At 38.7% G+C, this 12,332-nt stretch overlaps 1 protein-coding gene across 1 annotated transcript in view; it reads left to right on the forward strand.

Annotated features, from left to right (window-relative positions):
* Nucleotides 1–4,589: 4,589 nt before the first annotated feature.
* The window catches only part of gfra4a (GDNF family receptor alpha 4a), a gene marked incomplete at its 5' end in the record, with an annotated part of 45,885 nt that continues 38,142 nt past the window's right edge, over nt 4,590–12,332 (forward strand). The window contains 2 exons of the mRNA XM_007568579.2: nt 4,590–4,893; nt 7,415–7,495. Of these exons, the coding sequence (XP_007568641.2) occupies nt 4,590–4,893; nt 7,415–7,495 (385 nt within the window). The remainder of the gene's footprint in view (nt 4,894–7,414; nt 7,496–12,332) is intronic.

Here is a 12,332-nt window from a genome sequence, read left to right on the forward strand (position 1 = left end):
TGTAGTGGAATCTCATCAAAACTGCCTGTTATTCTGATGACTTGATCAGTTTATAAAAGATATCAATTATTATGTTTCCGTCCAATTGTCATATGAAATTTCAGTGAACTTTCAAAATGCTGCAAAAAAAGAAATGCAAATTGGGCACGTTTCTGTCTACTGGTTTGGGACAAATCAACCAGGCTATGCCAAGGATGACTTTGTTGGATATTGACTCTACGCAGACAAGATGTAGACGATTCAAACTAGAAGTGAGTGAAAAAACTTTGTGAGATTGATGATGTATCAGATTTTGCCATTTTTATCAACCATTCCTAATGCGATACTTCAAAATATACAGTAAGAACATTTCTGAAAACACGGCTAATGTTCACCATGAGGGCTTTAATCACAATTCCTCAAGAAATAGCAATTGAATTTCTCAATTTTTGTGATAAGTTTATAAAAAATCATATCACAAAAATCGCGAAAAATGATTGGAATGATAATGAAAGTTCATAAATATTTTACCAATCAACAGCAACTCGGACATCAACAAACCAGTCATTGTTGCCTTGTAACTCAGATTCAAGTCTTCTCTAGGGAGGGTTACAGTGTTAGTGAAGTTGGTTTGTTGTTCGCACAGCGCTGTATGCATTGAATTTTTACTCAGATAATGTTTGTTATTAAATTATGAAATGCATCAAAGTAACTATCTCTGTTGATATAACTACTCAAAATCACTTTGGGTTTCTTCATCGTGAACAAATGATGGTTGTATTCAGTAAACTTGCATAATATTGTAATAAAGACTTGTTTCTTTTTCCAGTTAGGTTGAATGATTGAGGAAGTTCCACATACGACCGTCTTCATCTCTGCTAGTGTTCGTTTGAGGCAGCTCTGCTGAGTTTTGGGGTTTTTTTGGTCTTTTTTTTTTTTTTTTTTGCCCAGCAAGGACAAAGAGTCATTGTGAATATGAATCTTAGCTTTGAGACAGGACGTCCATGCAGAGAACATAATTACATTGGGTTCCCATTTGTTACGGAGGGTTTGATTCCTGTACTAAGAAGAAACGTTGAAATCTTATTTTGTTTTGATGTTGGTCCTATTGGGGAGCCTGGCGGGGCGTCTGCTATCGGAATACGGCTCGCTTGGTGCTTGGGAAGTATTGATTTTGAATCTTGTTAAGGGCTTTGATGTCTTTTTCCAGGGATTGCCCTGCACCATGTGATGTGGGGGAGGCACACAGATACACCAACCATTCTTTGAGGTTTGGTTCCCAATGAGGGCAAAGCCAGATATTTATATGCTCTGTATGAAAACACATATGTCGGCATTTTTTTTAATTCACTGAAAGAGAGAAGACCCCTGCTGTTTCACATAAGAATCAACAAAACTTTATATTTTCTAACTCAGAATGAGAGAATTTTCTTAAGATGTAGAAGTTTGCAAAAAATAATCCTTATCAACTGAATTGTCTTTTAAACTCTTCAAAGTTATAATAGTTTTCTAAGAATGGTTTGCTTTAATTTTAGCCCATTCCTCCTAAAAAGCACTGCTGTAATTGATTCAGGTTGTACATGTACATCGTCTAAAACATGGACTTTGAGTGGCCCAAGACATTTTCTAATTTTGCTCTATGTTTGGGTTTATTGTCCTTTCGAAAAACCCATTTGGTCCCAAACCAACTTCAATATTCCCGGAGACAAAACACATTCACTGGAACTCAAAGACAGGCGTGTAGAGTCAACAAATTGTCAGCTAACATTTTTTATCATTTTACAAGAGGATGTAGTTAGCCAGCAGTAGCTGCATTTCCAATGACCGTATAGTCAAATTGGAATTGCAAAAATAAATTGGCTAAAAAAAGAAACGGAAATTTAAAACTAAAAAAAATCTAGTTTTCCCACATATAATGTGGAATATGAAAATATTCCACATTAGAAGAGGTGGTTTTCGGCTGTAACAAAATTAATGTGTTTCACAAAACGACAATGGAAACACTTGTTTTCAATCACGCTTCTCATGTGATTGTCTGTTCCTCCAGTAGGAACACGCGGTTGTTGAAGACTACAGGAAGTGTTTGGAGGATGAGTTTTTTTTAATGATGTTTGTGATTTTAATTGTGTTTCTCTTTTGCATCGAACCAAAACGTGCAGACACAACAGAAATAACCTTCAGTATTGAGACGAGGGTAAATACATGAGCTTCACTAGAAAATAATAACTATCCATTCATTATTTTTTAGTAGACAAATATAAATCAGGTGCACTTTCAAGTCAATTCACACAACGCTTCTCATCTTCTATGCTTCTAAGTTTTCTCTGAGATTAGACTTCTAGTTGAGTGGAAATTCCCCACCATTTGTAAGAGAGGAAGTTGTTTGTGTATCTGAGAAAACACAAACACTTAGCTGTCCTTGCATATGATTAGTGCCTCATGAATTTGGATGATACTAAATATGACGTGATGCAACCGTCTCCAGGGCCTCTCTCAAACAAATATGACACCTTGTTTCGGCTGAAGCTCAAACAATACAGTGTAATTTTCAGAATGTCAGGCCAGATTGTAAAGACGTGTTATTGCCACCCCCAGGTTTCATCAGATTCCAGTCAGTGGTGTCAGATGTATTTTATGTGACAACTGTAGTAACTCATGCATATCATCGCTTCTTCTCTGTGTACCACCCTACATGGTTCCCTTCCTTTTCTCCCCTATTAGTGGAGATTTAATTGCTCGAATGCAGCAATAAGATGTTGCAGCAACTGACAAGCAATGTCATAAACTGTGACCCAGTTCAGAAACCCAGCTCATTTACTTTGGGTGAACAAAGCTGAAAATAATGAAACTGGCTTAGTTTAAATTAGTTTAAGGGCATTTTATTCCAGCTGTTTGAATTACTAATTAGTAAAAATACTAATTACAGGAAAGAAATTACTGGAAATCACTAATTACTGGAAAAAAACAAAACAAACAAAAAATAACTGTCACAACTTGCGATGAGCAAAATTATTCCTCTGATGACTTCTGTATTTTTTTTTATTGAGAAAAACTGCATTCTCTGCCAGAATTCCCTTTTTACTGAGCTTCTGAGACATCAGACTGCCTGAACCGGAGATCTCTGACTGCAATGCCCACATAACTCCTAATTAGCCAAAAGCTCAAACCTGTAAACTTAGTTGGTGCCTTGCAAAACATTTTACTCTCCCTGAACTGTTTTGAATTTTCTTTTGCAGTATGTCTGTCTCAGGTTTGCTTATCAAGAGTGACAGTTCGACAGTTCTTCTTAGGGGGCCGGTGATAAATCGGCCAGATGATATGTCGGATTTCCTTAAGTTTCGGACATCAACAATCAGCTAATACTTGCATCTTAAAACGATCTTATTTACTCCATGAAGGTATAAAAATCTACCACCGTCTTGTTGTGTTCTGCAGAAAGAGAGGGCTGACTGGAGTTTAGACTAAAATGTCCAACCCGACCAGAGCCGAGCCCGTAGACATGTCTGAGCCTGATTCCTGACATATTATTTTAGTTACAATTTCACTGATTTACTGAAAAAAACTTTAGTTTGTGTGATTGATAGGACCCTATAAAGTCGTCTATGCATGCAGTGTGCTGTGCTTGTTACAGTCTGATTAACTTCTGCATCCTACTTGCTTTCAACAGGTTAAATTATCCACTCCTGTATTTTGAAGTAGATTAACAACTTTATATCATGCATTCTTTTTGGCTTTCTCTCTGCGTATGTAGCACAGACTTACTAAAACCCGAGTCACCCAAAGTTGCTAACTCAGCAACTTTTTACAGCTACAAAAAGAATTTCCGAGTTGAAAATCTTGCAAATTCTGTCAAGATATGGTTTTTGATTAAAATGTGATTTGTTGATTACAGACCCTGCAACAAACGTGATTGAAAACTTTAATGCAGTCCAACCGCCAAGCCTCTCAATAAGTGACAAATCAATTAATCGCACAATAAATTAAAATGAGAACGATGATGTCCGTTTGGTCAACAGTCATCCCCTTTAAAACATTTGACACCTGCACTACCTGCCACTTTTGTGTGTTTTCCCTGTCAAAACTGAATGACTTATTTTTTGAAAAATTATTTTGGTTACAAAGACTTAATTTTCCATTTCCATTATTGTTGTTTAATTTGTTGTGATTTATTTTGGAAAATTAAAATGTTTTCCGGCCCTTTAGAAATTAAAACGTGTTTATGTTTGAGTGGGTGCGCTTGCATTATTATGCCTTCATTATTATGCTAACTGAAAATGGTCTCAAAATGACAATATTATCGTTTATCGCAATGTTTTTTGGGATACTTTATCGTCTAGCAAAATATGTTATTGTGATGGGCCTACCAACCACCAGTAAAATACTGAACCATTATTCCTTTCCCTTACATTTTACAAACACGGGTTGCTTTTTCCTGGTCTATCATCCAAGATCCTGATGAAACACATTCAAATTTGTGATTGCAAAGGGGCAAAATGTGCAAAAAGTCCAAGTGAAATAACACAAATTAGTTTGTTTTTTTTAAGCAATTAAATACTTATTCCCTCTAAAATTTCTTTAGTTTTTTTGTGTCTGGGCTCCTGTGGGTCTGACTTGTCGTCCGCTGTCTTCCAGGAGTCCCACACGCGGTTCTCTCCGCAGGCGGGAGGGACTGCCTGCACGCCGGAGACACCTGCTCCAGCGATGACACCTGCAGCCCACGACTGCGCACCCTCAGGCAGTGCGTGGCGGGAGACGGCAGCATGAAGCTGGGGCCCGGGGCGCGGAGCCAGTGCGAGAACGCCATGACGGCGCTGCTGTCCACTCCTCTGCACGGCTGCCAGTGCAAGCGAGGGATGAAGAGAGAGAAGAACTGCCTGAGCATTTACTGGAGCCTTCACCAGTCGGTGCTGCACGGTGAGATTAGCAGTGCGCGCACAGAGAACGTACGGCTGAGCGGTGGGCGAGAGCAGGTACATGCTGCGTGTTGGTGGGATTACTGCGTGTGTTGCTGGCCACCGCGCGTGAATGAGGTGCCCGCCTCCACACGGCTCATCGGCAGAATCCGGGCCGAGAGTGAAAAGAGCGATTATTATGTCAAAAAAAAAAAGAAAAAAAAAAGAAAGAAAAGGTAGAAAAACCAGGGCCCAGATTCCTTTTATTCCACCCACGCACATTATATTTGATCACTTTTGTGCTCATTCCCAGCGCTCTTCTCTGATCATCGCCGAAGCCCATTATTTGTCATACCCTGACATTCAGGAGGAGGCATTTAGCGGGGAGTTTTACTTTCATCACGTAAGAAAGCGAGTGCAGCAGAGGCATGGGGATGACAGCGCCGGGTGTTTTGTGGAAGGCAAATGCAAATGCGAAGTCACAACACCGAGATGCGCAGATGAAACAGAAGCGTTTGAGGTGTACATCAGCCAGGTGATTCTTAGAGCTGCAGCGGCAGAAATGTTTGTGCACGTTTAAAAACTTTTGAAATTCTTGTATCTAAAATTAAGGCCTTAAAATGTCTTAAATTCATTTAAAAAATATAAGTTGGCCTTAAATATGTTGATGACATGTCTTAAATTTTCTCCTGCCAGGACTAATCTTACATTTTATACAGTTTTTTTCTCGTGAGACTTTTTGCTCCGGCAAAAATTCAAGTCACTGTGTTCTCTGACGGTTGCGGCTACCTGTAACTAGCTGCTAATACCCTTGCTGGTAAGCTAGCTGACTAGCGTTTTTGTGTTTATCATGGTGTAAATTTATCGCCAGTTGACTGGATGACATTCATGTTTGCTACCGGTTCGCTTCTGTTAAAAACACATTCACAGTTTTTATCTTGTGTTTTTCTGTTGTGATACAGGTAATAAGTTTCATTCATAATGGTGGCAAAATGTGAATTTGTCAAAATCTGCCAAAGCTCTGATTTGTACAGTTCCGCTGATATGCTACTGTACCCGATCACTTTTAGCAAGAACTATTAAACTATTTAATCTTCACAGTTTGTCACCTAAACTTAAATTAGTTTAATTTTAGTTTAATTTATTCATCCTATTTACCAACATGTAGGACTGGATATTTATTGTATTGTTTATCATCATCCTAAAAATTTCTTGTAAGATATTTGATTTATTGTCGATGAATTTCAATTATTATAAAAAATAAAAAAAAAGACTTGTCTGAAACTTTTATTTTTACTTTATTCTCCACTGTTTCACAAGAGCATCAATAAGTTTTGGTGAAGTCAAAAATATAATGAAATGCAGTGCAGTTTAGTGATATAAATCTCCCTTCTTTAAGTAAACGTCCTGAAGAAGCTTTTTTAAATGAGAATGTTTTTAAAAACATTAAAGCCATTCAGTTACCTAAAAAACTAGCAATAAATGGTTTTTTACTGTCATTTTTATCATATTCACAGTAGCCCTAAAAGTCCTGCTCACAACAACCGCACATTCTGATTTACAAGCACAAACTTTATACCATGGATTCTTTCTTTTACATCCACACATTCCTATCTGTAGAAATTCACAGCCATTTTATTTTACAAGACAATATTACTACTAGAGGAGGCAGCCAAGAAGAAACTCCTGACAAAAGGAAGCATCAACACAGACAGCCAGTCTGCAGCAAGTACACGGCTGCACTGCAAAAGACTGGTAAAAAAATATATATTTTTTTTTTCTCTGATAAATCTTCCCAAACTCATAGTACATTCGAGATCTATTTGTTCAGGGAAGAAAAGTTAAAAACCTCTATAAAGTCCTGAGTGAAAAGTGAAGCATCCTGGTCCAATATCCCTGTGTGGGTTATTGCTTCCCATCTAGTAAAATAGCTTATTCACAATACAATGCCAACAAAAAGTGGGATCAAAAGTCCACATGAGCAACGATTTCATTTTGTTAAAGTGAGTCACAAGTAAACATGATAATGTAGTGGCTTAAGGGGGATACGCATCAGCCAATAGGGTTGTGTATCTCTGGTTGACAACTGATTTTAATTGTGACAATGTGACCAATTAGATATTAGCTCATTTCTGTGGTGAAAAAAAGGAATTTCACATTAATTTTGATTATGCAAACTTTTTCGGGTGACCTCCGCCTCTCAGCCGGTGTTTCTTGGAGACAGGCACCAGCCCTGACTCACTATTGAGCCGCTTATGCTAAAACATAAAGAAGCCAACAAATTTATCAATAACAACAAAGGAGTGGGTCAACATTTATCAATATCTGACTCAAAAGTTGATATCGGATTACAGAAGCTAAAAACAACAAGGCCAAGTGTAAATATTACTGAGTCTTAGGAAACGGCTTGACACAACAAAAAGACAACGAGCTCAATTAGGATTTACCACAGAACACCAATGAAATGCCCTAAGCAAACTTAGACAATGTAAAATGTTGCTGCAATTTTGGGCTATTCAATCTGCTTTCTTTGTGTTTTCCAGGACTGAGTCTGGTGGAGAGCTATCCCTATGAGCCAGAGGAGAGGGGCTCCGACTACGTTCGTCTGGCTTCCATCGCTGCAGGTAACCGGCAAGCAGAGTTTCCTTAAACTACCTTACAAAAACACTAGAACAACACAAACCATGCATGTCACAATAGAAATAACAGCCAAAGTCCCCCACAAGTCCTTTATAAAAAATATTAACATCCCGTATCATGTTACAACCACAAACCTAATTGCTTTTCTTTGAGATGTGATGTTCCAAACCAATACAAAGTTGTGACGCAACATCAAACTGATGTTTTTTTTTTTTTTTTTTACATTTCTTTACAAACACAAAAATGAAGGAGTGGTATGCAGTAACACTCTTCTGATTCTGGTCTGTTCTGGATCCTCAGAACCAGAACCAAACATGGAGAAGCAGCTTCTATGCACCACAAATCTGGAGCAAACTTCTAGAAAACTGCACATCAGACGAAACACTGAGTTTCTTTATATCCGGTCTAAAAACCTAGCTGTTTGGAGTTGGAACATTGACTGTAATCTTTATTGCTTGTTTTATGTTTTTATGGCATGAAGCACTTGATTTGCGATGCCACTTTACAAATCAACTTGACTTGATATTCCACCAACGGCCCAAAAGTAGCTTCCCTGTAACATGACGCAGCTCCGACTGTGTTTTAAGGTTTGGACTAATGTGTGGCGAGGCTACCGAACATTCACTCAACGGGGCTGAACACAAAAATTTGCCACATTCTGGTAGATCTCTAGATAATTAAAAAAATAATAAATAAAATCTAACAAATTATCATGCATTTTTAAAATACATTAAAACTGTAATGTGAGAAAATGTGGAACAGCACAAGAGATAGGGAGAGTCAGTAGAAGCCGTTGTTGTCCTCCATCATTTTGACAGAACACAGCGGTGGATACACAGGTGGCTTTGTGAAGTGTTTGATGAGTTACAGGCCTCAGTCTCCTTTTGTCTCGCCTCTGAGCCCGTGGGCAAGCCGTGGGGTTGGTATGCGCGGCTGTGTGCCCCCGAGGCACAGTTTAATTACCTATTTACTTTAATGCAGAGGGAAGCACAGACACTGGGTAGCAGACAGACAGAAAGACGAAGCATAAAAAAGAAATAAATATTAGATTGACAAAAAGAAAAATGAAAAAAAAAAAAGAAGCAAGACAACTGTTTTTTTATTTCTTTGAATACTTGGAAAGGAGAAGAAAGCCTGGCACACAAGTCAGAAGCTTCATTCATTTCTTGCCGTCAGAGAAGACACGAAGTCATCTGCTTTTATTTGCCCGACATCAGCTGCACTTTGAAATGGTGAAGCTGAGACAGAAAGTCTCTGAAGTGTGTTTTAAATAAGCAGATTACGAGAGAAAACACTCCTTTGTCTAAGATTTTACAAAATAAATTTTCAATAAATGATCCCACAATTTAGTGAAAGGAGCCTGAATGTTGAAATAGTAGTTTTGCCAGGACGTGGATGAAGTGAGCAATAATGACTTGCATGTGTTTAATTACATATGATTGTTATTTTTCATTCCAGATTTGAATCTTTAGGTTAGGTTGGTAGACTTAGATCAAAGATCCCATCTAACGCCCACTCTAATCTAATTGGAGTGGCCTAGTCAAAGACTGGACTTAATTTAAATGGTAAATGGCCTGCACTTTTATAGCACTTTATCAAGTCTAGATGACTTTGAAACCCTTTACACTACATTCAGCTATTCAGCCATTCATCCATGTTGATGGTGGTGAGCTATATTGTAGCCACAGCTAGCATTAGACTGGCGCCCTTGACCTCCATCAGCAGGGAAGGCAGGTGAACTGTCCTGCCCATGAACCCAACCACTGAGCAGGGTAATGTAACAGAGCGATACATTTGAATTAAAGTGCTTCTACAAAGTGAAGTCAGCCAAAATTCGTCCACAGCCATGCAAGAGACTCATTGCCAATTGTCTCAAACACTTAATGCTGCTTGTTGATGCCATGGGTGGCAGAAAAAGAGAGGAATTCTCTAAGGGGGTAAATACTTCTCTCAGCATTGCGCTTTGCACAGCAGTTCTGCTTGAAAAGCTTTGTGAGCGCAAAAAGAATGAATCAGAGGAAAGTAGTCCACAGCATAAAAGTGCTTGATGCTTTGCTCTAAACAGCAGGCTGATGAGGCTGAATGTGTCGGTGAGTATTGCTGTGTATTCAGAGTGCTGGTTCTTCCCAACACATAGACACCGTTTAGCTCTCTAACCACAGCACAAACTATCAGAAAGAGGAGATTTACCTTCCACACCTTAGGCCTGGATCCGTGTAAAGCTGCGGTAATACTCTTCTGCCATTTTTGCTGACATGTTATGCGACTCATTTTAAGGAAATAAAGGAGGTTTGTAAAACAACAAACCCTTTCAGAGGATTTTCCTTTAAATACCATACATATCAGAATGTATTATAAGCCTGGCGGGCCACCAGGCTGTACTTGCCTTTACCCTGTCCCATCAGGCTAGGCGTTGTTTATTTTAAATAGGTTTTTATACACCAGTAACAGTAAGGATGGATTAAGCTAGGTTTACAGTTGATGCATTGAACTGGGTGTGAGGCGTTGAGCACCAGTTGTGCCGTCCCTGCACAGTTCTGTAGCAGTGGCATACAGTTTTTTCTTTTAATCAAGGAAGGAGATGTTGCTCCATACCATCATGCTGCCTTGTAAAAGCAGAGTTTGTCATGGGTACAACCCACTGCAGTTCTGCTCACAAATGTGAGTTGAGCACATGACTAAACAGAAAATTGAAGCTAAGGAGAAATCAGAATCAACTGGTATTGGCAGGTTAAAGTTTTCCAAAAGGTCTAATTTTCACTTCGGAAGTAGGGCTGGATGATACGAGTGAAAAACTTATAACAATTAGAGTTTCATTTAAGTCGATATTGGTAACTGGTTTAAATACCTGAAATATTGCCAAAGTGGTGGTATGATCTTTCCCGTTTTATCCACAGTAAGAAGTCATGAGGGACGGTGGCAAAACTTGAAACTGCTGCGCATGTTTCTTAAGTTATTGCTAGGTGACCACAAGTAACTCAACAGGTTGTTACCAGGTAACCAAAGCCTGAGTAGTTAATGCCACCAACCATATGTGAGGTGTCTCAATGAGAGGTTGAGCAGATAAAGCTTTTCATTCGCCTACATCGACCAGAATGCAATTGGAGTTCAGTAACAATTCCATATAGTAAATATTCTATCACATGTATTGTCTATTGATATTGATCACATTGATTGTGACATATATGGTTATTGATTTATTGCCCAGCCTTACTCAGAAGTCATCTTTCCTTAGACTGACTGGCTGTTTTGGGTTGATTGGTTCATTTTGCCTGAATTAATGAAAGCATATAGCTAACTCATTATCTGATATTTAATGAAAACAGCCAAAGAATTTCCTGAAGGTCTCAAATATTTCTAATTACTACAGGCATTGTCATGTTTTGTCACCTCATACATATGCTGCTCACTGGAATGATGCCCCGTTGTTCCTCCGCTGCTCTGAGTTACAGCCGGGCTGGACAGGCACTGTACCGCGTCCTCATAAATTTTATTCCTGTAACTACACAGGAGGTCAAAGTTGACATCCACGCCGTGCATCTCGACAAGTCGGCTGCCAAAACAACGGAAGCGTGATTAATGGATGTTTTTCCACCCTTACAGCACGTCTCCCTCAGACAGAGTAATGACCCTTTTCAAAGATGCAAGCCGGAGCTGCAGCTCGTCATATTTGGAAGAGTATTCAAATAACAAAGTGCTTCACCCTGCACCAATTAATCAGCTAACTGCAGTACAGTCAGTAGCGCTGAGAGACTGCATCTATTGAAACACATTACATGTCCTGCACCCAGAGAGGAGCTCTTTAATGCATCGTTGGCCCGGAGGAGGGCTACAAATTGTGCTTCCTCATACAAGAATTTTACACTTCATGCTCCCTGGCTGGAGAGAAAATACGCCATCAGTTGGGTTTGCGTTGGGTGTCTGATGCAACAAGTTGCTTGTTAAAGCAATAAGGAAATCAGCTGCTTAGATCCAGCAGATCCAGCATCACTATGTAAGTCCATGTTGCCATGGAGTCCTGTAGAACAACCCAATGAAGAGTCCACAGTTTTTGTCGCATCAAAACTGAAGAATTATCTTTCAAGTCAAATGGTGATTAAGTTCCCAAGTTGGGATTAAAATGAGCTGTAATGCCCTGTAGTGAAGTGTCACATAGGAAATGAAATTATAAATTATGGCTGGACGTCATGAAGCATTTATATCATGATGTTTTTCAGACATATAAATTGACAACATTGAAACTTGGTGATTAGTTGCTAGTTTTAAATATCTAAAATACTGTCAAACTGATGATTCCTGCTTTATCAACAGTTCTTGTTGATAAAGTGTTTTTAATTATTTTTTAGCCCTTATGAGGAATGGTGACTTGAAACTGCTTCTGCACAAGTTAGTCAACAGGATGCTGCTAGGTAACCAACAAGTGAGTGAGTCGGCTGATGCCACTGATTTTGCTTAGCTAGCCATGAGAAGTTGAGCAGCTAAAGTCTTTCCTCTGCCTACATCTCCCAGAATACTGTGTGGTTCTGGATTGGGAGTTTAGTGAATATTCTATCAGATGTATTAAGTATTGATATAATAAAAACGTGTCCATCATGATATGTACACTGTAGAAAAATGTATGTTAAAGATACAACAAAAGACTGTCACATAGCAAGTAAAATAATACAAAAACAAAAATGCAGCAAATAACAGTAAATCAAAGGACTTGAAAAATTAGACTTTTGCTGTATTTAAAACAAAACAAAACAAAACAGTGATTTACAGTTAAAACAAATAAGGCATTACAAACTGAAGAGAAGAGAAAAAAACCTGACACAGCAG

This window comes from Poecilia formosa, unplaced genomic scaffold (assembly GCF_000485575.1).
Source record: "Poecilia formosa unplaced genomic scaffold, Poecilia_formosa-5.1.2 Scaffold226, whole genome shotgun sequence".
Taxonomy (NCBI): Eukaryota; Metazoa; Chordata; class Actinopteri; order Cyprinodontiformes; family Poeciliidae; genus Poecilia; species Poecilia formosa.